The 26,724-nt window shown below is 44.7% G+C and overlaps 1 protein-coding gene across 3 annotated transcripts; it reads right to left on the reverse strand.

Annotated features, from left to right (window-relative positions):
• Positions 1–5,714: 5,714 nt before the first annotated feature.
• On the reverse strand, positions 5,715–26,724 carry LOC142160125 (uncharacterized). 3 transcript variants are annotated; one of them, XM_075215093.1, is made up of 6 exons: positions 26,675–26,724; positions 24,954–25,153; positions 24,764–24,830; positions 24,549–24,646; positions 11,914–12,025; positions 5,715–6,955 (listed from the first exon to the last, which is right to left on the reverse strand). In XM_075215093.1, the coding sequence occupies exons 3-6, from the start codon at positions 24,792–24,794 to the stop codon at positions 5,958–5,960; spliced, it is 1,239 nt and encodes a 412-aa protein (XP_075071194.1). In that variant the 5' UTR covers positions 24,795–24,830; positions 24,954–25,153; positions 26,675–26,724; the 3' UTR covers positions 5,715–5,957. The 3 variants fall into 3 exon arrangements, with proteins under 3 accessions (XP_075071194.1, XP_075071193.1, XP_075071192.1); XM_075215092.1 differs by lacking the exons at positions 24,549–24,646; positions 24,764–24,830; positions 24,954–25,153; positions 26,675–26,724 and adding an exon at positions 12,168–12,701 and having other exon boundaries at positions 5,715–6,952; XM_075215091.1 differs by lacking the exons at positions 24,549–24,646; positions 24,764–24,830; positions 24,954–25,153; positions 26,675–26,724 and adding an exon at positions 12,168–12,701.

Genomic DNA, 26,724 nt, shown 5'->3' on the forward strand with positions numbered 1-26,724 from the left:
TGCGAGTTCGAGGTCCAGAAGGTATCCTTCCTAGTTTATATAATCTCCTCAGAAGGTTTCTCCATGGACCCAACCAAAGTCCAAGCAATCCTGGATTGGGTACAACCGAATAACCTCAAGGCGGTCCAGAGATTCCTGGGATTCGCCAATTATTACAGATTTATTGGCGGCTTTGCTGATATCGTGGCTCCTATCGTCACCTTGACTCGCAAGGGAAGTGATCCAGCTAATTGGTCACCACAGGCAATAACTGCATTTGAAACCCTGAAGAAAGCCTTCGTGTCTGCTCAGGTCCTTAGACACCCGGATCCTAAGGTACCATTTATTCTTGAAGTAGATGCCTCTGACGTCGGTGCTGGGGCCATCTTGTCACAAAAAGATCCCCATACTCACCGCTTACATCCATGTGCTTATTTTTCCCGTCAGTTCTCTTCAGCGGAAACCAACTATGATGTGGGAAACCGAGAGCTGTTGGCAATTAAATGGGCCTTTGAGGAATGGCGACATTGGTTGGAAGGCGCTGCACACCAGATCCCCATTATAACGGATCATAAGAATCTGCAGTATATACAGTCAGCCAAACGACTGAACCCCCGACAGGCTCGTTGGTCGCTGTACTTCACCCGGTTTAACTTTATAATCAAAATGTTCGAGCGGACGCCCTGCCCAGAAGTTTCCTGGCACACAATGCTCCGGTTACTAGTCCAGAGCCTATTGTTCCCATGTCTATGATCCATGCTGGTTTAACCCAAGACCTAAGCTGTACCCTACAAAGGTTTCAGAAATTGGCTCCTGATAATACTCCAGTAGGATGCTTGTTTGTCCCAGTTCATCTAAGGAAGGCAGCCCTTGCTGAAGCACACAATAATCAGACTACTGGACATCCTGGAGTATTCAAAACCTTGGAAATTCTTTCCCGTACTGTATGGTGGCCATCTTTGTCTGCTGATGTCAAGAATCACGTCCTGTCTTGTGAGGTTTGTGCCAGAAACAAAATTCCCAGGACTCGTCCGGTAGGTCAGTTGGTTCCTTTGGCCATTCCTGCAAAACCATGGACACACTTGTCCATGGACTTTATAGTTGATCTGCCATCCTCTACAGGACACAATACCATTTGGGTCGTGGTAGACCGGTTTAGCAAAATGTCACATTTCATTCCGTTAACCAGACTTCCTACTGCTCGAGATTTGGCCGTCTTATTCATTCAACACATTTTCCGTCTCCATGGAATCCCTACTGACATCGTCTCTGATCGGGGTTCTCAGTTCGTAAGCACAATTCTGGAAATTCTTCTGTACCCTTCTCAGAATCAAGGTCAGTTTGTCATCCGCATATCACCCTCAATCAAATGGGCAAACTGAAAGGGTTAACCAGTCCTTGGAGAAGTTTTTACGTTGCTACACATCAGAGTTCCATGACAACTAGTCCTCCTTGTTACCCTGGGTGGAATTTGCCTATAATAATTCCTGTCATTCATCTACCAAAACCTCTCCGTTTTTTTGCAATTATGGTTTTCACTCTTTATACTCGCTCAAGTCCGTTGGTATCCAGGAGATCCGCTCCACTGCCAGGGATCTCAGAGCTATCTGGAGGAAGGTCCAGTCATCATTGAGACAAGCCTCATTTGTGGCAAAAAAAAAATCGGACCGCCATCGTACCATCTGCTCCCTCAAGGTGGGCCAGAAAGTTTGGTTATCTACAAAAAATATCAGGCTTAGACAGCCTTGAGAGAAGTTGGGCCCTAAGTTCATCGGGCCGTTTTCCATCATCAAGCAGGTGAATTCTGTTGCATTTAGGCTAAAAATTCCGGGCTCCTTGAGAATCCCCAACACGTTTCATTGTTCGCTGTTGGAACCGGTACTATATCCTAGCCAAACTCAGTCTTCAAGTGTGCCTGGGGGAAATTCAAGCAAACCACTAAGATGCGTGGTTCAAAGGATCCTGGATTCTAAAAAAGTGCAAGGGCAGGTGCACTTCCTGGTGCAGTGGAGGAACCGCGGGTTAGAAGAGCGGTCTTGGGTTCCGCGGACACAACTCCATGCCCCTAAACAGTTGAAGGAGTTCTTCAGGAGATTCCCAAGAAAACCTGGATGTCGGGGTCCCTCGACCCCTCCTCAAGGGGGGGTACTGTTACGAGCCGCGGCGGTGCCCAGCCACCGCGACTCACTCACCTGCGTCCCGGCCGTCGCTATGTCAACCGGGACGTCACTTCCGGCCATGACCCGGCCGTTGCCGGGGCAACGGTCGGACGCTTCAGCGATGCGTCCCGGCAATGAGAGGAAGCCGGGCGCATGCGCTCACCGGATCCTCTAGCCTGCGGGCTGATTAATGCTGTACATTAATTATGCAGGGGGCTGTGTCTGATTGGTGGCCACTGGTATTTAAGGCAGAGGTCTGCTGCCTCATTGCCGGTTATAGCTTCTGCTTCCCAGTCTGCTGACCTGCTTTGTTCCTGTCTACTGAACTTCTGCTGATCTCCTGTGTATGACCCTTGGCTTGGATTTGGACTTTGCTTGTGTATCCCGTGACCCTGACCTCTGGCCTGTTTACAGTTTCTTCTTTCTGCTTGTGACCCTTGACCCTGGCTTGTTAACTGGAATTGCAACCTGCTGCCGGCCCTTGACCTCTGCGTGGACCTCACTCCGCTTGCCTGGGTTCTCCCCAGCCGGTACACACTTCACGACCCTCTGTCAGTGTGCAGCCCAGTCTGTCCCCACCACCAGGGGCTCCAGTGAACACCTGATTGGCAGAGTAGACTCCGGGTTGTGTTGTGCCGGCTGGAGGGGTTCCTAACAGATAGTATGGAGACGGTGGATATTAAAGTTCAGTAAGTGTACTTATTAAATCCACATATATTTGATAGCCTTCTCAAGTAGATTGTTTTCTACTGTCAGATGATATAAAGGTATAAGATATCCATTGGTTAAAAAGTCTCAGGTAGTATTCCTTTACACTCTCGTATTGTCAGTGCCGGATTAAAGGAATGGAGGCCCCTGGTCATGAGATCTCCTCAGTAAGGAGATTACTGAGAACTGCAGAAGGACTACAGTGACAGGCTCAGCAGCATTGATCAGGCCAGGGGCGCTCCTGCCCCCGCATCAATCAATAATGCTGCTGAGAACTGTCAAGTAGCCCAGTTAGACCTCGGGTTAATCCGGCCCTGTGTATTGTCCATACTTGTAAAGGTCTCATGAAAGCAACAGAAGTGCAACTTACATGCTTAGAGTTGCCGCAAACTAGAGGATTGCCAGCTTGGTTTCTCATGCTGTATAATACCTTCTACCTCCCCTTCTACACGGGGGCGCTGACTGCAGGTGTCCGTGAGTTTCGGAACGGATCGGTATTCTAGGGGTACTGCGTATGAGTTTTTTCTGTAGTTATGGCTGTCTGTGTGCTGGGTGGGGTCTTGTTATTAATACCCACAGTCGTTCGCAAAAGAAGTTAATATTGATGTTGTTATTGTCATTTTGGTGTCCGGTTTAAAATTTTCTAACACTTTCACCTCCAACTTTGAAGCTTCCTCAGGAAATTTGTTTTTTTTTGTAATAGGTTGTGTTGCTGGCACAATATGTACAGTCAGCTAATTGTGGTGTATGGTCAGCGTGAATAAGTTTTCTTGGATGTCCTGGATTGCATTGGTAATGCCGTGGCTGTTCACTTTCTGTCCTGTTATGTGAGGTATTGCAAAAGGTTTACCAAATGATAACAGGAGATCAAACACCTTTTCAGTGATTGATGACTGCCCTGTGATACCCTCACCCCCTTCTACAATACTTTCAGTAAGATACAACTGAAAGTACAGAAACATAAAATTGGTGGTATTTGGAGAAGGGACAACTATAAAAACATTGGGTAGTGGTACATGATTTGGTTTATGTAGTAGTAAAAACCTGTGAACATCAGACAGAATGTAAAGTATGAGTGACACTGGCAGGGACAGAAAAGAAAAAAAAGGTTTGGAGTATAAGTAACTTCAGGTCTATGTGATACATATTTAGTGTTACTAGAAGGTACAGATAATCCTGTCTATTTCTCTACCTGCAGGTTGGTTCGTATTGCTAAATGGTGGCCTGGAAGTGGAATGGGTGCTCTCTTCTGGTGATCTACCCATTCATTAATTTCAGATAGAACACTTCTGTATGTTGCTATACTGATATCTCCGGATGAACTGTTAAAGAAGATGCCCAATGACCTGATTGGCTCAGTTGGTTAAACCCTGCTAATTGGCTTTCTGAGTGGGGAGGTTGGTTTAGTGGTATTACTTATAGTTTGTTATATGTAATCCTTGTATTAATTTGAATGTATTTTCAGGATTGTAACTGGTTGTTTTATAAAATCTGATAAAAACAGTTGAGGCTTTGAAAAAAACACACCCAAAAAGATTCACGGTATCCAGGATTGGCAGATAAAAAAACAAAATACTTCCACGGGTCCTCTGGAGGACGACGCTAAACTAGTCTTTTTCAAAGTCCCTGGATATATTTTGGATTATTGGTGTGGAATAGCAGGGATACTTGGATGGACTACAGAAGACCCTGGATGTAGGTGAGTATTACAGAGGCTTTTATTTATTTTACATAAAGTCGTTTTAGAATGTGTGTGTGTGTGTTTTATTTAAATGTTTCTTGGTGCACTACAGCTTCTAGCTTCCAGCCTGGTGTCAGGTCATGCTGGCACTCCTGATTCCCCAAGTGCCAGCATGCCCTGGGCATGCTGAGACCTGTAGTGCACAATGACAAAATGGTTTATTGGTTTATTATTACTGTTAATTTTATTTTGTTTATTTTTATTATTATCCCACACCCATTGCCCAGGAGTATGAAAGTGCCCCTGGTACCCCTAAAGCGGAGGTGTGGCTGGATTACGTAGAAATAACTCCCAGGAATAACTCCCAGCCCTCCAGGCTGATATATGTGCAGGCTGCATGAACCGGCTTGGATTGTTTAGAGGGGCAGGAGACTGGAGTACCTCCTGCCAGGGTATCTGTGTAAATCTGTATAAAAAGCACACTGTTTGACCATGTAGTATCATTATTTAATCTGTAACTTTTGAAAGATTGCTAGTACCACAAACTAGTGTGTAACTATTCTTATAAGGACTAATAAAACATTACTGCTTCAAGATCCTGCTCTGACACCTACTTAACTGTGGCAATTTCTGGCTGTTCTGAGGTTGGAACCCAGCATTCCAGTACTAATGCTCTGCCAACGACCTTGCAACTCTGGCCCATGTGATATGCCAGGGGGAACCATCCACAGCAACCCTGATCTAAAGGAAGAAATCAGAGGTATCAGCCCAGGAGCCCAGTGAGAGGTACACTAGCAGCGAAAGTTACCCAGAAAGAACCGGTTCTAGGTGCCGGCTAAGGAGCCTAGTAGTAGCAGCAATCCACTCCTACTGTGGATAGAGGGGCACAATTTTGGATAAAGAAAGGGGACGGTGGCAAAGCAAGCTGGTCCCCAACACAACAGACAGTGTAGCATATGTGATCCATCCTGTCACACGGTATAATATTGTGGTCTTGTTATTACTGTGGAAAGTGATGCCATAACTGCAATTAGTTCCATCCATGAGCAATCTGTCCCAGTCTTATGTTGATAACATAGATTCCACCTATATCTATGGATGATAACTAAATTATAACATGTTGATATATTGTATGTCTGGAGCTTTGATTTGCCCTCCAGTCATGTGCAATAAGTATACATTCTGGAAAAATATTTGAGTATTTTTTATAATTTGCATTCATAAACATCTTTTACAATATCTGGACTATTGCTGCAACCCTGTTTCATGTCTATCGGGTCAGGGAAATGGCCTTTCTCCTTTGTCAAATGTGTAAAAAGAGCAAGTGAAACATTTCTAACACCCTCCAGAACATGGAAACTGTTTTTCTTGTCTTCAGTTCTCAGATGTTGAAGATTTTGTATATGTGTCAAATATTTCTCCCACTCAGATCATGGAAATGATTTTACACCTCTGTGAGTTTTCTGATGTTTAACAAGATCTGATCTCTGTATAAAACATTTGCCACACTGAAAACATGGAAATGGTTTCTCCCCTGTGTGAGTTCTCTGGTGTTCAACAAGACTTGATTTCTGTATAAAACATTTGCCACACTGAAAACATGGAAATGGTTTCTCCCCTGTGTGAGTTCTCTGGTGGACAACAAGACCTGATTTCTGTGTAAAACATTTTCCACACTCAGAGCAAGGAAATGGTTTCTCACCTGTGTGGATTCTCTGATGTTTAACAATCTCTGATCTCCGTCTAAAACACTTGCCACACTGAAAACATGGAAATGGTTTCTCCCCTGTGTGAGTTCTCAGGTGTTCAACAAGACCTGATTTCTGTGTAAAACATTTTCCACACTCAGAGCAAGAAAATGGTTTCTCACCTGTGTGAGTTCTCTGATGTTTAACAAGATGTGATCTCCTTGTAAAACATTTGCCACACTGAAAACATGAAAATGGTTTCTCCCCTGTGTGAGTTCTCTGGTGTTCAACAAGACCTGATTTCTGTATAAAACATATGCCACACTCAGAACATGTAAATGGCTTATTACCTGTGTGAGTTCTCTGATGTCTAATGAGACCAGATTTCTGTGTAAAAGATTTCCCACACTCAGAGCATGGAAAAGGTCTCTCTCCTGTGTGAGTTTGTTGATGCCTAACAAAGTCTGATTGATATATAAAACTTTTTCCACATTCACAACAGGGAAAGACTGTATTACCTGTATGAGCTGTTCTATCTATGACAATATCTGAGTTATCAAGAGAACATCCCTCATGATTAGAGGGGACAGATATTATATCTGTACTGTGAAGTACTGGATGTATATTTAGGGTAATAGGGTTCTCTCTTGGAGAATCTTGTATGGTGTCATCTTCTATTTTAAAATCTGGAGACAAAACGAGATATCCCTCCGAGATTTTCCTGCTTTTGCGTCCATCTGCTGGAAACAAAAGTACGTAAATAGACATCTTATTTGTACACTGAGGAGCAAGTTGCCGTACCATTAGTGAGTTCAAGATGTTCAGTTGTTTAATTTCAATTTGCAAACTATGAAACCTTTATCTCAATTATAAATGTACAAAAAGCTAACATGACTTTGGTTTAAGATATAAACCATTGGCTTAGCATAGAACACAACTGCATTACCAAGCACATTACATAGATCCAGCAACAGTGACATGCCAGTGGCTTAAACACATCCTACTACTCCATCCATAATGCAGACTGTGGGCAGTAACATTTCCCAAGCCAGTGAAATTATCAAATCCCACTGCCTATAACATCACTACCCTCACACATAAACACTCCACGTGGACTCAAAGAAAACAGAGAAGTTGCCTCTCCAACTCCCTCTGGTCAACCGTGGCTACCAATTTAGGCTAAGACTTCAGTGTAGACATGTACAGTGAGGGCAGGAGAGGATCAGGACCGAGCAATATAGTAGGAAATAGCAATACAGAATGACGACAGGACAGAGAAGGAAAATGGAGCAGGGCAAAGATAAGCAACAATAAAAGTGGAAGATAGCCTAGGGCAGAGCAGGATACAGAGACAGATCAGAAGATGAAGAACAACATAGTATCCAAGCACAGAGTGGAGGGAGCTACTGTGTAATGAGAGGTGTGTGGTTATAGTTCTGTGTTTTCTTAGTGGAATCAGCTGCTATTTTGCTTTAGTATTGTAGTGTTAGTATACACATATATAGAACTCTAATCAAACATTATAGCATTAATACACATGGAGGATCATGAGTAATGGCAGTATTTCATCCTATTGATTAGTAATGGAACCACAAGGGCAACGTCCAAAGTACTGATGTATTAGAAACATTAGTATGTGAGGGGGAGACTGGTCAGATCTCTGGGCTGGTAGCACAATGATATGATGTGAGGAGGAGAGCAGCAGTCTAATAGGGGCTGATGGCTCCTGATGTATGAGAATCACCAGAGAGTGTGGGGAGGAGACTGGTCAGATCTCCGGGCTGGTAGCACAATGATATGATGTGAGAAGGAAAGCAGCAGTCTAATAGGGGCTGATGGGTCCTGATGTTTGAGAATCACCAGAGAGTGTGGGGAGGAGACTGGTCAGATCTCTGGGCTGGTAGCACAATGATATGATGTGAGGAGGAGAGCAGGAGTCTAATAGGGGCTGATGGCTCCTGATGTATTAGAATCACCAGAGAGTGTGGGGAGGAGACTGGTCAGATCACCGGTCTGGTAGCACAATGATATGGTGTGAGGAGGAGAGCAGGAGTCTAATAGGGGCTGATGGCTCCTGTTGTATGAGAATCACCAGAGAGTGTGGGGAGGAGACTGGTCAGATCTCTGGGCTGGTAGCACAATGATATGGTGTGAGGAGGAGAGCAGGAGTCTAATAGGGGATGATGGCTCCTGATGTATGAGAATCACCAGAGTGTAGGGAGGAGACTGGTCAGATCTCTGGGCTGGTAGCACAATGATATGGTGTGAGGAGGAGAGCAGGAGTCTAATAGGGGCTGATGGCTGATGTATGAGAATCACCAGAGAGTGTGAGGAGGAGACTGGTCAGATCTCTGGGCTGGTAGCACAATGATATGATGTGAGGAGGAGAGCAGCAGTCTAATAGGGGCTGATAACTCCTGATGTATGAGAATCACCAGAGAGTGTGGGGAGGATACTGGTCAGATCTCTGGGCTGGTAGCACAATGATATGATGTGAGGAGAGCAGCAGTCTAATAGGGGCTGATGGCTCCTGTTGTATGAGAATCACCAGAGAGTGTGGGGAGGAGACTGGTCAGATCTCTAGGCTGGTAGCACAATGATATGGTGTGAGGAGAGCAGCAGTCTAATAGGGGCAGATGGCTCCTGATGTATGAGAATCACCAGAGTGTGGGGAGGAGACTGGTCAGATCTCTGGGCTGGTAGCACAATGATATGATGTGAGGAGAGCAGCAGTCTAATAGGGGCTGATAACTCCTGATGTATGAGAATCACCAGAGAGTGTGGGGAGGATACTGGTCAGATCTCTGGGCTGGTAGCACAATGATATGATGTGAGGAGAGCAGCAGTCTAATAGGGGCAGATGGCTCCTGATGTATGAGAATCACCAGAGTGTGGGGAGGAGACTGGTCAGATCTCTGGGCTGGTAGCACAATGATATGATGTGAGGAGGAGAGCAGGAGACTAATAGGGGCTGATGGCTCCTGATGTATGAGAATCACCAGAGTGTGGGGAGGAGACTGGTCAGATCTCTGGGCTGGTAGCACAATGATATGATGTGAGGAGAGCAGCAGTCTAATAGGGGCAGATGGCTCCTGATGTATGAGAATCACCAGAGTGTGGGGAGGAGTCTGGTCAGATCTCTGGGCTGGTAGCACAATGATATGGTGTGAGGAGGAGAGCAGGAGTCTAATAGGGGATGATGGCTGATGTATGAGAATCACCAGAGTGTAGGGAGGAGACTGGTCAGATCTCTGGGCTGGTAGCACAATGATATGGTGTGAGGAGGAGAGCAGGAGTCTAATAGGGGATGATGGCTGATGTATGAGAATCACCAGAGAGTGTGGGGAGAAGACTGGTCAGATCTCTGGGCTGGTAGCACAATGATATGATGTGAGGAGGAGAGCAGGAGTCTAATAGGGGCTGATAACTCCTGATGTATGAGAATCACCAGAGTGTGTGGGGAGGAGACTGGTCAGATCTCTGGGCTGGTAGCACAATGATATGATGTGAGGAGGAGAGCAGGAGTCTAATAGGGGCTGATGGCTCCTGATGTATGAGAATCACCAGAGAGTGTGGGGAGGAGACTGGTCAGATCTCCGGTCTGGTAGCACAATGATATGGTGTGAGGAGGAGAGCAGGAGTCTAATAGGGGCTGATGGCTGATGTATGAGAATCACCAGAGAGTGTGAGAAGGAGACTGGTCAGATCTCTGGGCTGGTAGCACAATGATATGATGTGAGGAGAGCAGCAGTCTAATAGGGGCAGATGGCTCCTGATGTATGAGAATCACCAGAGTGTGGGGAGGAGACTGGTCAGATCTCTGGGCTGGTAGCACAATGATATGATGTGAGGAGGAGAGCAGGAGTCTAATAGGGGATGATGGCTCCTGATGTATGAGAATCACCAGAGTGTAGGGAGGAGACTGGTCAGATCTCTGGGCTGGTAGCACAATGATATGATGTGAGGAGAGCAGCAGTCTAATAGGGGCAGATAGCTCCTGATGTATGAGAATCACCAGAGTGTGGGGAGGAGACTGGTCAGATCTCTGGGCTGGTAGCACAATGATATGATGTGAGGAGGAGAGCAGGAGTCTAATAGGGGCTGATGGCTCCTGATGTATGAGAATCACCAGAGAGTGTGGGGAGGAGACTGGTCAGATCTCTGGGCTGGTAGTACAATGATATGATGTGAGGAGGAGAGCAGGAGACTAATAGGGGCTGATGGCTCCTGATGTATGAGAATCACCAGAGAGTGTGGGGAGGAGACTGGTCAGATCTCTGGGCTGGTAGCACAATGATATAATGTGAGGAGAGCAGGAGTCTAATAGGGGCTGATGGCTCCTGTTGTATGAGAATCACCAGAGAGTGTGGGGAGGAGACTGGTCAGATCTCTGGGCTGGTAGCACAATGATATGGTGTGAGGAGGAGAGCAGGAGTCTAATAGGGGATGATGGCTCCTGATGTATGAGAATCACCAGAGTGTAGGGAGGAGACTGGTCAGATCTCTGGGCTGGTAGCACAATGATATGGTGTGAGGAGGAGAGCAGGAGTCTAATAGGGGCTGATGGCTGATGTATGAGAATCACCAGAGAGTGTGAGGAGGAGACTGGTCAGATCTCTGGGCTGGTAGCACAATGATATGATGTGAGGAGAGCAGGAGTCTAATAGGGGCAGATGGCTCCTGATGTATGAGAATCACCAGAGTGTGGGGAGGAGACTGGTCAGATCTCTGGGCTGGTAGCACAATGATATGATGTGAGGAGGAGAGCAGGAGTCTAATAGGGGATGATGGCTCCTGATGTATTAGAATCACCAGAGTGTAGGGAGGAGACTGGTCAGATCTCTGGGCTGGTAGCACAATGATATGATGTGAGGAGAGCAGCAGTCTAATAGGGGCAGATGGCTCCTGATGTATGAGAATCACCAGAGTGTGGGGAGGAGACTGGTCAGATCTCTGGGCTGGTAGCACAATGATATGATGTGAGGAGGAGAGCAGGAGTCTAATAGGGGCTGATGGCTCCTGATGTATGAGAATCACCAGAGAGTGTGGGGAGGAGACTGGTCAGATCTCTGGGCTGGTAGTACAATGATATGATGTGAGGAGGAGAGCAGGAGACTAATAGGGGCTGATGGCTCCTGATGTATGAGAATCACCAGAGAGTGTGGGGAGGAGACTGGTCAGATCTCTGGGCTGGTAGCACAATGATATGATGTGAGGAGAGCAGCAGTCTAATAGGGGCAGATGGCTCCTGTTGTATGAGAATCACCAGAGAGTGTGGGGAGGAGACTGGTCAGATCTCTGGGCTGGTAGCACAATGATATGATGTGAGGAGGAGAGCAGGAGTCTAATAGGGGCTGATGGCTCCTGATGTATGAGAATCACCAGAGAGTGTGGGGAGGAGACTGGTCAGATCTCTGGGCTGGTAGTACAATGATATGATGTGAGGAGGAGAGCAGGAGACTAATAGGGGCTGATGGCTCCTGATGTATGAGAATCACCAGAGAGTGTGGGGAGGAGACTGGTCAGATCTCTGGGCTGGTAGCACAATGATATAATGTGAGGAGAGCAGGAGTCTAATAGGGGCTGATGGCTCCTAACTCCCCCACTGGGCAGAGGAGGGTGTAGAATAATAGATTGTTGTAGTGACTGAACAAGGAGAATATGTGACTCTTTTCTGTAATAAGTGGTTATTACTGACCTGTGCTGATATCTGTAGGGATTTCCTCCTCCTTACACTGCTGATCACCCCTCACATACGTCTCTTCTTCTCCCTCTATATTTTTTACCTTAATACCACGCAGATCTTCATTCTAAATAACCCATAAAACAATAAATTAAAAAGTTAACAATGTCTGATTTCAATAATTATTGTATAAAACACATAATGCTGCTCTACATATCATATAGTGAAAAGTCACTTTGGTATTTGTTGAGACCCTAAATCCCATCTACCTGATACTCCTGTAGGACACTGTGACTTTCCTCTGTACAATCCTGTGAATAAAGAGGACGGGGACATCTCTCTGGGGTATTTCTGTTACTGGATCCATCTGTAGGAAACACAGTTACAGAATAGATCATTTTTTTAGTGATTATCAGATGATGTGTACATTTATCTAACCAACCCATAGCTTGATAGGGAAGGTAGGAATGAATCCTTATGCTACAATTACTAAGTATATAAGGAGGCACCTCTTATACAACTATAAAGGCGCTTCAGACCTTTTGTGGCACTTTATAAATAAAAGAAAATAATATTTATTTTACAGTGTGACAGAAGTTTGTCCCTACACACAATATCAAATTACAAACAGCCTGTTTCATCTTTGTTTGGAGTCCTCTATGAAGGATATAATATACTGATCAGTGTTTCCTCTTTCAGATACCAGATTTCCTGGTCTTGATGTTTATTCTTGAAAAACTGAGATAAACCTGGGAAAACAGGAGGAAATAACCTGAATGTAGAAACACTGATGGAAACCAGGAAAAACATCTGTAAGTGGAACCACTGATTCTGGTCATCATGTAAAGGTCTATAACACACTTCAACCATGATAAAGATCAAGTGAAACTGTGGCCAACCCTGTCTGGAAACATTGTGGATGGGAACTTTCTCTGAAAGGCTGTCATATACTCATACTCACAATGAGGGTGTGAACAGAGGGTAAGGATCCTTATGATAAGGTTGTGACCTTTCCCACTTGTCTTAATGGCCTCCAAGAAAGCCCAGCCTACGATCACAGGAGTTTTCCACAAGGGATAAAAAGCAATATTGCAGGAAGGTCACTGAAAGTGCAAGGTAGATTAGACTAAGGGCTTTAGAGGATATAACCACCGATTCTCTAAATGGAACAAATCATAATCTGAGAAAGAAGCACTGACCTCTTTATGGGGTAACAGCTAATATCACCCTGATTTTCTCCCACACACATATCTGAGCCCGGATGGTACCCAGTTACTTCTCGTACAGTCCAAGGCATACAGTGGGTGAATGCCCCTTCTTTCTCTCACGGCACACTCATGGCAAAAATGCCTCAGACTACACCCAGACACAGAAAATAATTCATTGTTTCCCAACCACGATGATTTAAATGTAATATTATGTTTGAACTGCAGAATGAACACATAGTAATCTGGAGAGAGGACCAACATTCACACTGACTACTGCATTACCGCCGAAAGCAACCAGCATTGAAGACCACGGGCTTGAGGCAAAAACCACACTGTCTTCAGCCACAATGCCTGGGCTAATTGATAAAACCCGCATAGTACAGGCTAGGACCCAGCTAAATGGATTGGTATCTGATGCCAAGGCACACTTTAGGAGACGTGTAAAATATTTCTCTTCCAGAGGTCTGAGGTCCAGGACAAAGTACACCTTACTCAACAACACTTTCAAGTCGTGTATAATGCTGCTGATTAGATGGTTAAGGCCTCACAGAGGAAATGGTTGGCCAATACCATATGAGATTGGGGGATGGGCTAATTATAAATACTACTACATGCTTATGGTTTTCTATCATTCCTATGTGAATAGTAAATAATTTTATGTGTGAAAGGACTAGGACATCCTGAGTCCACACTGTATACTGCCAAGCTGTTTCCACTGAGCCAACACATGGCGACTCAGTCTATATCCAACTAGACCCACAGTATGTCACTATGGCCAGCTATGTGAGAACAGATTCCACCCAGGTGGATTTTGTAGGCACCGATAGATATACCACTTCCTTTAAAAGGGAACAGTACTTTGTGGGTATTTCCTTGACCAGCGGCCATAGTGTGCCAGAAGTAACGGTTGGTCCAGATCAAGAATTCACCTGAAAATTTTGTAATGGTTAAATCTGTTGGTGACTTAACATACCCAGGCATCAGGGTGGTTATCCTCTTTTGTCTGATAAAGTGGCTACCTATTGTGTAACACGTGACCATTCAGACTTGCCAAATCCAAAAACAGCAGCAGGCTTGCTGTTTATGTGATCTACGAGAGGTTCAGAGAAAGTCTCAATAAGTAGGTGCCAATCCGTCGGGTCAGCACAATATAGCACCAGCCCTGTTGAGGAAACACCACTGTGGGAACAAGACCAGGAATAAAAATGGGCTTCACCCCACTGGCAGGAGTCTTCAGTTTGGACAGTACTGATTAGAGGGTTTAAGCTCCAGTTGGACTGGTCGTGGATTGTGTTAGAGACTGGAATTTATAGCTCAATGAACTTCACCATGTTGTGAGTCTGACAAAATCTGGAAAATATTGGACAAGGTCACTACGATACTGGTAGAGGAATGAAGATTGTAAAATAGGGATTGCACACCAAGAGAACGCGACTAAGCTCCTTTCAGATATTGTTGTGCATTAGGTTATGCTGAGGTGAACCCACTGGTACCTGTTCATAAAATTCCATTAATCTGTGTGTATATACACAATAAAAGTATGTTTTACTCTACCGTCTATTTGACTAGGTGAATTCGTACTCACAGAGAAACTGGGTATTATTATTATTATCGTAGATTTGTAATGCGCCACAGTGCTCCAAAGTGTCGTACAGTAGGTCGTATAGTAGGGTATGCCAGACTGGTACATAAGGCTGCCTCCAGGTAAACCAGAAAAACTGGTGTGTTAAAAAGCTAAACATAAACCTAGTATTCTTCAAACCTTACTATTGTCCAATCTGCACCAGCTTCCAAAACGTCAAAATATGTGTAAGTAGTGTAGGTGGACATTATTTCTACTGCTTTAAGAAAAGAGGAGAAAAATTCCCATGTGTCCATTTAACCTCAAAATATGTGTTTTGAAACCTCACGGCAATCAATCCAAAAAGAAAAATAAAGTATTCAGCTTCCTTGCTAGGAAGAGAGCAAAATTAAGTGAAAATAACCTTCTTCAAGTTCTATAAATTACCAGTAGACAATGCTAAGACCATTGGTAAGGGCGAATTTGAAGCTGATGATCATGTTGGTTTCTCCAGTTTCCTTCTGGCAAAAAAAGGAGGTTGAGTAGAAGCCAACGAGGATGGTTGAGCTCCCATCCAGAACTACACAATTTGCCTGCATCTGACTCAAGTCCTGAGTTCAAGCCGTGGGTAATCCCCATGTTATATATATATATATATAACTACAGACGCAAAGAACTCATTTGTGCTGGGAGCTCTTAGGAGCTAGTGTTGCGTCATGTGTCAGGGTTTTTTATTTTGACAAGCATCCCTGGAATTATTAAAGATGACGAACATGGATCTAGGTAAGAAACTAAGAGGGTGAACGAGGGTAGTGTAGGGGTGTTTTTATTTTAATTAAAATAATTTTTACACAAGTGTCTGTTTTATTTACACTTTTCCTTGGTGAGAGTAGGCCCTGGGTGTGTTGACAATATGACTTGTCGACATTATGGTGTCAACATTTTAACTACATCCCACTGTTTGATTTTACAGCATTACCATAAACAAGAAACACTGTATTGTAGGGTCTTTGCAGTGTAACAGGACAAAGGGAAATATTTAGTGCAGTACCAGAGAAATACAGAAATATCTGGATACAAGCATGTACTCAGCCTCTTCCACCTTACTACCAATGGAGGCACTGTGTATTAAGAACATCTCCGGCTATTTATCTGAAAAAGTATCTCCAAAATCTTGTTAACCATTTTCTAATACAATCTGGCAAATCATCAACTGCAGAAATCCCAAAACCTGCCATAGATAACGGACTTTGATGATATATCCTCAAACAAGTGGAGCTTTTACTGTCCAAGGCCCGTTTTACCAGCGTTTTAAAATGAGCAACGGGACTAGAGAGGAAAGGACGTAACCAATATTGTTATTTCCCAGCAGTCACCTGGAGTATAGGATTAAGCAGTCAGTTATTGTTCTTTAACAGGGCCAGATGTGAAGTTTTATTGTGGGCCAGTCACTTCCTGTAAATGTACTAAGGACAGGAAGCTGGGAGCAGCTGGAGCGCTTCTGACATCACAAATGACTAAAAGGGGTTAAAACAGGGAATGACTGGTCATCACCCACCATCACCAAGGGATTAATTGCATCAAGATCCCATTGCTTTCACCTCGGACTGAGTTAAAAAATTCTGTAGTGCTTTACAATTGGGAACAAACACAATAATAAAACAATACTGGGTAATACAGATAGAGGGGAAAGAGAACCCTGCTCGCAAGCTTACAATCTATAGGATAATGGGACTTTGATAAATGGTTATCAAAGAGGTTAAGTGCTACATATTGCATATTGGTCCAACCAGAATGCAAAGGTAAAAAGTGTTTAGTGGGCTGTATGAACCAGTCACAGAGCAATGGTGATCAGGGGGTCAGAGGGTTGTTGTTTTGTGTGAACTGTGTAAAGGGTGGGGGCATGGCATGACAGGGCATGGAGTAGGTAGCATAGCTTCTACTCTCCTATCTATATCCTGATCCAAATCTGTATTCTACACATTGCTGATCCCTGAAACGGGTGCTACTGGCTTGGGAGATTTCCTGCTAGGGCTCTGGAGCGATGCCACCCGGGATTTCTGTCTGCCGCCTGGATTTCTTTCTGCTGGCTGCATTGCTTCTGATCTCATGGTCGCCATTGCCCTGTTAACCTCGTCGGAGATGGCACATTCCCTGCTTGTGAGTCCTGTCATTGCAGAGGTCATTGGTCTCTGGCAGTTATTGGGGACCTGAGATCCAGCGCTGCCCCCTCTCTGCTTTAACCACTCACATATCACTCTGGGATGGAGCCAGCTGGAGAGGTGCCAAGGGGTTGGCCATTTTGCTGCACTTGATTGAAAAACACCACTGGTCTTGCAGACTGTCTGTGTCACAGGGTCCAGGTAAGCAGAGCTGTCTCAGAGATTTCCACCATCCGACCCTCCTGCTCCTATTCTGTGACTCTGGGCCTGCAATTTTCCTATCATTTTAAGTGCACATCAATTTTATAAGTGTGAGTGCTGCCATCTGGTGGGGCTAAGGGATATTGCTTCTGACTCTATAACAGTTCTCCTTCTGCAATGACTTTCCTTCCATACTCTGAGAGTGGCCAAGGTGCCGGTGAGAGATCTGTGTGTCTACCTCCCTATTGATGTGTGTTTTACCGTTCCATTTGAGGCTACATTCAGTCAGGGGTAAAACTAATAGAGCCTCTGCAGCTGCAAAGCTGGAAAAATATGTCCATATCTCTTCTGTTCTTAACTCATATGACGCTCAAGGCTCTACTAGACCATCCACAGCGTCTGCGGAAAGAGCTACTGTGGCCACGGAGGATTCTAATTCCATTCAACAGGTTCTCCTAGCTATCACTTCCTCTAAGAAACGGGTGATGGACCGGATTGGAGATGTTCAGTCTGATCTCTCCCTTATACGTCAGGATCTGCAGGAAATGTGGGAGTGAAATGGTGAGAATGAACATCGTATATCTTCACTGGAGGATGTTATCGCCCCAATGAAAGGACACACAGACTTACCAACACAAATCAATATGGCTCAGAAGTAACAAACTTCGCTTTGTGGGCCTGCCAGAACGGCCGTAAGGCTCTAACCCTGAATCTTTCTTGGAGACTTGGCTTACACAGGTGTTTGGGAAACAGGCCTTCACCTCAAACTTTGCTGCCGAAAGGGCCCATCACCTTCTACCTCAGCCAAGAGCCTCGGCTCGTACTTATATAGCGAAGCTGCGTCACTATAGGGACCGTGACACTGTTCTTCAACTGGCTAGAACTCAAGAGCCCCTCAAGTATGACAATCATATAATATTAGTCTTCCCTGACTTTGCTATCGAGGTCCAGAAGAGCAGGGCCCAATTTACTCAAATAAAGCAGAAACTCGGAACTTGCAACTCCCCTATAAAATTTTGTTTCCAGTATGACTTCGAGTAATAGCGGATGGCTGTTCAATCTTTTTCTCTACACCTAAGGAGGCCTTGGACTCTGGCGGGACGGCGGACCCAGGGCTGGGGCACAAGCGGGATAGAGATCCTTTTGTTATTGTATTATCATACTGTTTATCTTTAATAGGCTCTATCAATCTGAATGCTAACTCTTGTCAAGTATGCAATGTGTAAATGCTACATTTCTGGAGATTTCTTTCTTGCAAGCTAGTGGTAGGTATCCCTCTGTTGGGATTGTTAGGGTTATAGGTATACTAGTGTTTTGTCTATATATACGGCAGGGGGGGGGTTTCTTAGAAGTTACAATGTCATTCAGTTTTCACACATCCACTCACCATGGTGAATTCTAGGGTTTATTAGTTGTTCAAGTTTTATTTTATTTTTGTTCATTTCCATGTTCTGTGATGCTACAGATGTAAACTTATCTCTACTTCTGGACAGAGAAGAGGGAATGGCGGCTAATAATAGCTTTTTGTAATCTCTGGTTCTCTGTCTGCTAAGCTGTGCATGTATTTGCACATTCGTGGACTCTGTTGGGGTCTGTATTGGGCCCTGTTCACTTCATATCTGTTGTTTTCTGCTTGGTGTGCTTGCCTGTATGGGTGGGGTGGAGGGTCTGATTATGGGGACCAAATCTATGTCTTGTCTGATGGCTTCCAAAAGGGGTGGTGCTGGGGGGCTCTGCCTACTTTCTTGTCACATGAGGGGCCTCAATAATAAAGTTAATAGGGCTTTGGCTCAGGTTGAAAAATATAACCCTAACATAGCGTGACTGGTTCAAACTCATCTTGTAGGTAGTCGTGTACTGGCTTTGAAAAAGCTCTGGGTCAGATGGGCTTACCACGCAGTGCATTCCCCTAACTCTTGTGGCGTCTCAGTACTAATTAGAATACAACTACGTTTTGTGCTGGAATAGACCCAGATTGATCCCTATGGTCGTTAAGTATTTATCCAGGCCCTGGTGGATACTTTGTCCATTAACCTATTGGCCAATTACGCCCCTCTACCATTTAACTTGGATGTTTTTAAGAAGGCTGCTGCCTTTATTGCCTGTTCCCCGCATGCCCCGGTAGTGTGTATGGGTGATTTTAATAATGTACTTGATGTTGGTCTACAGAGGTGGAGGGAGATGCCCTTAGGTGTTAAGGTTGCTAAATTATTGGCAGATATGGGGTTGGTAGATGTATGGAGCCTTTCTTTTTCCGAGTCTTTGAGCAGTTTTCTTGCCATTCTATGACACACCACACTTTCTCCAGCATTGACCTTGCTCTTGTTTCACATAGTGTAGCTCCTTTGGTGGGGGAGGTAACTTACTTGCCTAGGGGTATTTCTAACCATTCCCCCCTTCTGCTCTTTGTTACTCTTACGTCACACTCTGGGGCTCGGCTTTAGAAACTTAACCCGTTCTGGCTCACTCTCATGGGCATGGGGAGAGATTTAGTGGCAAACTGGGAGAGGTACTTTGCACTAAATGTGGACACGGTCCAGTCTCAGGTTCTCTAGGATTCCTTTAAGGCGTTCCTGAGGAGCACTTTGATTAATAGAGTGGTGAGACGTTTTCCATGGAAGGGGAGTCTAGACTTGAGCAGGAGTGTCAGGATCTGGAACATACCTCTCCACTCACTCCTCATCTGACTGACCGCGGTGGCTCCATTCTCAAAATGCATGGATAGATCATTTGCTGGAAAAATTGAATTGTAGGCTCCTTTTCTCCAGGCATGCTATGTATGCTCAGGGCGATAAGAGCGGTAGCCTTATGGTCTACCTGGCTCGGTCAGAATTGCATAATAATACTATCTCTGCCATTTTAGACTGCTGGGGGTAAATGTATGATAGTGCGATTTTTTAAACTCGCCGGAAATCGGCGACTTTGCAGGTAAAATTTAAAGCGGCGATGGCTTGTGAAGGCAAGTTTGCCTTTACAAGCCATCACCGCTTTAAAATTTCACTGCAAAGTCGCCGATTTCCGGTGAGTTGAAAAAAAATCGGACTATCATACATTTACCCCCTGGTGTTTAACTTACTTCCACAGTGAGCAAATTGCAGACGTTGTTTTTTCGTGATTATTACAGCAATTATTTACCAATGTTCATCTCAGAAGCTTTGATAGTGGTCATCCCCAAACCAGGAAAAGACCCTCTGCTTCCAGAGCCCCATCAACTCATTTCCCTTCTGACCACAGACATTAAAATCCTCGCTAAGTTGTTGGCTAGAAGCCTCAACACCGGATAATCCACCCAGACCAGACTGGATTCATGCCAGGGAAGTCCATGTCGATTAATCTGAGACAGTTGTTTACCCACCTTCAGATGCCGAGGGTCCCTGGGGATAAGGCAGTGGTTGTGTCCTTGGATGTGGCCCAGGCCTTTGACTCATTGGAGTGTGGCCTTCTCTGGGAGTGATGAGGAGATTCAGGTTTGGCCCCAAGTTTATAGCCTGAGTACAAATGTTATACCCCGCCCATGCTACTTGCATTAGTATTAATGGTCATGTTACCGCTCCCTCCCATGTCCTCTCTCCCCAGCCTTGTTAGCCATAGGGAGTGGGGGGGAGGAGCTTCCTATTAGTGGAGCACACCACACATTGCAGTGGACGCTTACGTTTAAGTATCTATGGATATGGATCACAAACTCAGTTCATGACTTTATTGCTCTTAATTTTGACCTGTTTATCATTTACCTTGAGGCCAAAGTCTCCTCTGCCTCTGTCCGTGTCAGGTAGGTTTAATTTGATAAAGATGGTGTTAGAACCCAAATTTTGTACCCCCTGCATCATGCTCCTCTTTATCTCCCGGGTTGTCTGTTTTCCATAATAAACAAGCATCTGTCCTCTCTGGTCTGGGGGGAGTGAAAAGCACGTATCAAACATTATATCAGTCCTGTGCTTCCGGACACCTTATCCTTCCAAATTTGAGAGCTTACTATATTGCTATGCAGTTTGCGTACTTGCAGGAGTCGATTGGGGATTCCCCAGCAGCTGTATTGTGTGGATTCCTGGGGAAGCGGGTGGGGTTTTCACGCTCGCACCTCCAGGTCTTGTTATGCACCAGGGTTTCTAGATCTACTCCTGCACTGTTACGGCAGGCGGTATTGATATGGAATATTAAGCAGGTGGCACTGGATAGCACAGGTGTGGTCCCTGATGTATCAAACTGGGATAACTCTGCTTTTGCTGAGTTGCGCAAGCCGAGGTGTTTCTGTGACTGGCAGGATATGGGAGTTTCTACCCTTGGCCAATTGTACGTTAACAACACTCCGAAATCTTCTGCGCAGGTACAGGAAGACTTTCCCCTTCCTAATGGGCGTTAGAAGTATATTATTTTTATTAGGTAAAAAACAGGCAACCAATGTTGAGACTGACTGAGTAGCTCAGCAGAGGAATAACGATTTGCAAGGAAAATCAATCTAGCTGCTGCATGCAAAAGAGATGGTAGAGGTGAGTGTCTGATTTGGGAATGACCAGTAAGGAGGGAATTATAGTCAATGAGGGAGATGATGAGTGCATGAATGAAAGTTTTTTTTAGAGTCTTGTGTCAGATATGTGCGTATAACATGATTTAAATATAGAGTGGATGTGGGGAACAAAGGATAGTGCTGAGTCACACCTAGCTTACTGCCTAGGATCACACTTAGGCAGCGAGCATGTGAGATGGGATTTATGGTCATGTTGTCAACAGAAATAGAAATGTCAGGCAGGAAGCTTCTGTTTTAGGGGTGGGAATATTATTAACTCGGTTTTTGAAAAATTGAGTTTGAGTTGGCAAAAGGACATCCAAGATGAAATGGCAAAAAGACAGTCAGTAACGCGAGACTACACAGATGGCAAGAAATCAGGAGAGAATAGATAGATCTGTGTATCATCCGCATAGAGATGATACTGAAATCTAAAGGAGCTTATTAGTTATCCAAGAGAAGTGGTGTAGATAGAGAATAGCAGAGGACCTAGGACTGAGCCTTGCGGTCTCCAACTGATAAAGGAAGCGGAGCAGAGGTGGATCCAGAGAAATTAACACTGAAAGAGTGATTAGATAGGTAGGATGAGAACCAGGACAGTGCCTTGAAGACCTAGGGACTGTAGCGTTTGCATGAGAAGAGAGTGGTCAACAGTGTCGAATGCAGCAGAGAGATCCAAGAGACTTGAGTAATGGCCTCTAGTTTTAGCAGTGATCAAATCATTGACAACCTTAGTCAGCGCAGTCGCTGTGGAGTGTTGAGAACGAAAGTCTGAGAGTTTTGTGGCTATTGGATTATCAGCTTTTCTTGGAATTGCTGCCTTGTTTGCTCTGCTTGGCTTATTCTATAATCGTGGAACTACATACTTGTTTGCTCTGCATCAGACTCCTGTGGTCCTACACAATTATATCGCATCCGGATTGGTTGGGCATTAATCATGGACAGTGGGGGGGAATTTATTGGAGTCTAGGGGTAAACCAGTGTTTATTGGGACCTGTTGGTCTGGTTTATGTTCAAATATTTGTATCCTCTTGCTGAGTTAGAGATATTGTACTAGGAAAATCTCTAATAAAGATATTGTTGTATCTTTCTCTGTTTTCTGTCTGCGGGACTTGACCCAGAAGACCTGGGGTACACACTGTGAGTTTAGGCTCTAACATTCTGGGTCTTCAAAGGTGGAATCAGATATGAACCATCTGGAAAATGCAAAGAGGATGTGGAAGAGCTTTAATTTTAATCACATTACACCTATCAAGTGATTCTGGGCAGATGCTGTGTAAGAGGATCTGCCTCACTATAAGTAGGTAGCTTACAGTATAAAGATGGGACAGGTCACATGATATCTGTGTGCACAAGGATATCACGGACTGTCTGGACCAAATGAAGTAAAAAGAGGAGGACACAAAAGAAACTCGAAAAGCGAAACGAGTAATGTTGAAAGCTTGAGATTAAGATTTAAAATTTAGTTTTTGAAAAGCCTATAATGAGATTGGAGATAGAGATGGCTGGCAAAGTATTAGATAAAAGAAGGTCACCTGCAAAAGCTGCAACTTTATGGTGGGCAGGGCCTATGTGATGTCTGTGATGTTTGGGTTGTTCCTTGTAGTGATGTGTGAGAATCACCAGAGTGTGAGGAGGAGACTGGTCAGATCTCTGAGCTGGTAGCACAATGATATGATGTGAGGAGGAGAGCAGGAGTCTAATAGGGGCTGATGGCTCCTGATGTATGAGAATCACCAGAGAGTGAGGAGGAGACTGGTCAGATCTCTGGGCTGGTAGCACAATGATATGATGTGAGGAGGAGAGCAGGAGTCTAATAGGGGCTGATGGCTCCTGATGTATGAGAATCACCAGAGAGTGTGGGGAGGAGACTGGTCAGATCTCTGGGCTGGTAGCACAATGATATGGTGTGAGGAGGAGAACAGGAGTCTAATAGGGGCTGATGGCTCCTGACGTATGAGAATCACCAGAGTGTGGGGAGGAGACTGGTCAGATCTCTGGGCTGGTAGCACAATGATATGATGTGAGGAGGAGAGCAGGAGTCTAATAGGGACTGATGGCTCCTGACGTATGAGAATCACCAGAGTGTGGGGAGGAGACTGGTCAGATCTCTGGGCTGGTAGCACAATGATATGATGTGAGGAGGAGAGCAGGAGTCTAATAGGGGCTGATGGCTCCTGACGTATGAGAATCACCAGAGTGTGGGGAGGAGACTGGTCAGATCTCTGGGCTGGTAGCACAATGATATGATGTGAGGAGGAGAGCAGGAGTCTAATAGGGGCTGATGGCTCCTGACGTATGAGAATCACCAGAGTGTGGGGAGGAGACTGGTCAGATCTCTGGGCTGGTAGCACAATGATATGATGCGAGGAGGAGAGCAGGAGTCTAATAGGGGCTGATGGCTCCTGATGTATGAGAATCACCAGAGAGTGTGAGGAGGAGACTGGTCAGATCTCTGGGCTGGTAACACAATGATATGATGTGAGGAGGAGAGCAGGAGTCTAATAGGGGCTGATGGCTCCTGTTGTATGAGAATCACTAGAGAGTGTGGGGAGGAGACTGGTCAGATCTCTAGGCTGGTAGCACAATGATATGATGTGAGGAGGAGAGCGGGAGTCTAATAAGGGCTGATGGCTCCTGACTCCCCCACTGGGCAGATATGTTTCCTCATTAGTTTGTACTGACAGAGGACGGTGTAGAATAAGAGATTGTTGTAGTGACTGAACAAGGAGAATATATGACTCTTTTCTGTAATAAGTGTTTATTACTGACCTGGGCTGATATCTGTAGGGATTTCCTCCACCTTACACTGCTGATCACCCCTCACATACGTCTCTTCTTCTCCCTCTGTATCTTCTACCTTAATATCAGTCAGATATTCACCCTAATGTTGGATTTCATTGAGAGTAAACAGAAGAATATCAAGGTACAAGACACACGCAGTGGCTCTACAGATCATATGGTGAAAAGTCACATTAGTATATTAGGATTGGTTGAGCCTAAATTCCATCTACCTGATACTCCTGTGGGACACTGTGATTTTCCTCTGTACAATCCTGTGAATAAAGAGGACGGGGACATCTCTCTGGGATATTTCTGTTACAGGATCCATCTGTAGGAGAAACACAGTGGCTAAATACATTGTTTATATGTGATGACCAGATACTGTGTATATAGATGGCCCTTAAAACTGCTCTACCCTTTACAATAAATGAAAGTCTCCACTTACCCAGTGATATGAAGTACCAGTGTTTCTCCATTATTATGTCCTTACAACGACCTCTAAACTCCCCCTCCTACATGGAGAAATAGACAGTGACATCATCCACCTTATAGGACCCTGACACACACAATGATACAGTTATCACCCAGACACATCTCCTGGTGTTACTGTATAATGTCCCATTCCCAGCAGTCACCTCTCCAGTCAGCAGCTGAATGATCTTGTTGGTCAGTTCCAGGATCTTCTGGTCATTGTCTCTGTCATGTATCAGTGAGTGAGGATGGAGGCACCGTGATGGGGCTCTGGGTCCTGCTCAATCCTCCTGACACACAGGGAAGGCTGCTGGGTGTCTCACTATCACCAGATATCTTCTTCACCACTGTGTTATCCTGTGTACTGAGGGAGACATCAAATAAAAGCTAAATTAAAATGCACCTATACGGGACTGTCATTTGTGCATAATATACAAGAAGTTTCTATCATACAAATACCACCCCTCTCCTAACAACTTCCTATATGCAGGTGAAAGGAGAGGATCACAGGAAGAATCAGCTTTGAAAAGGAGGAAACATTCTAAGGTCACTACAAAACTTTGTGTTTAGTGTGGTTACAGAGCTGTGCAGAAATTTAGAGAGGAATAAAAGAGTATATTAAGGATATCAGTGACACTAGCAGCAGCAATAGGTTAAGCTATCTGCCACACACGAAGATCTTGTCATCTGCATCAGATAAATGAGGTAGGTTTTCGAACAGATAACACTCTGTAGAAATTTCAGGACAGTTATATTATGTTTGGAAAAGCAAAAACAATCTTATTTGGCTGCAATTTATATATAACATTATAATAACAGGACACCAGAGACTGCTCCACCTGTACTATAATAACAGGACACCAGAGCCTGCTCCACCTGTACTATAATAACAGGACACCAGAGCCTGCTCCACCTGTACTATAATAACAGGACACCAGAGCCTTCTCCACCTGTACTATAATAACAGGACACCAGAGTCTGATCCACCTGTACTATAATAACAGGACACCAGAGCCTGCTCCACCTGTACTATAACAACAGGACACCAGAGCCTGCTCCACCTGTACTATAATAACAGGACACCAGAGACTGCTCCACCTGTACTATAATAACAGGACACCAGAGTCTGATCCACCTGTACTATAATAACAGGACACCAGAGTCTGCTCCACCTGTACTATAATAACAGGACACCAGAGACTGCTCCACCTGTACTATAATAACAGGACACCAGAACCTACTCCACCTGTAATATAATAACAGGACACCAGAGACTGCTCCACCTGTACTATAATAAAAGGACACCAGAGACAGCTCCACCTGTACTGTAATAACAGGACACCAGAGTCTGCTCCACCTGTACTATAATAAAAGGACACCAGAGACTGCTCCACCTGTACTATAATAACAGGACACCAGAGACTGCTCCACCTGTACTATAATAATAATCAGACACCAGAGCCTACTCCACCTGTACTATAATAACAGGACACCAGAGACTGCTCCACCTGTACTATAATAACAGGACACCAGAACCTACTCCACCTGTAATATAATAACAGGACACCAGAGACTGCTCCACTTGTACTATAATAAAAGGACACCAGAGACTGCTCCACCTGTACTGTAATAACAGGACACCAGAGTCTGCTCCACCTGTACTATAATAAAAGGACACCAGAGACTGCTCCACCTGTACTATAATAACAGGACACCAGAGACTGCTCCACCTGTACTATAATAATAATCAGACACCAGAGCCTACTCCACCTGTACTATAATAAAAGGACACCAGAGACTGCTCCACCTGTACTATAATAATAATAATAATAATCAGACACCAGACACTGCTCTCATCGCATTATAATATTAATAATATTATTACCTGCTGAAAGACACAACAATGTCTCCTCTCTGCTTCTTCCTATTCAGGGT

The sequence above is a fragment of the Mixophyes fleayi genome, chromosome 6 (genome assembly GCF_038048845.1).
Source record: "Mixophyes fleayi isolate aMixFle1 chromosome 6, aMixFle1.hap1, whole genome shotgun sequence".
NCBI lineage: Eukaryota > Metazoa > Chordata > Amphibia > Anura > Limnodynastidae > Mixophyes > Mixophyes fleayi.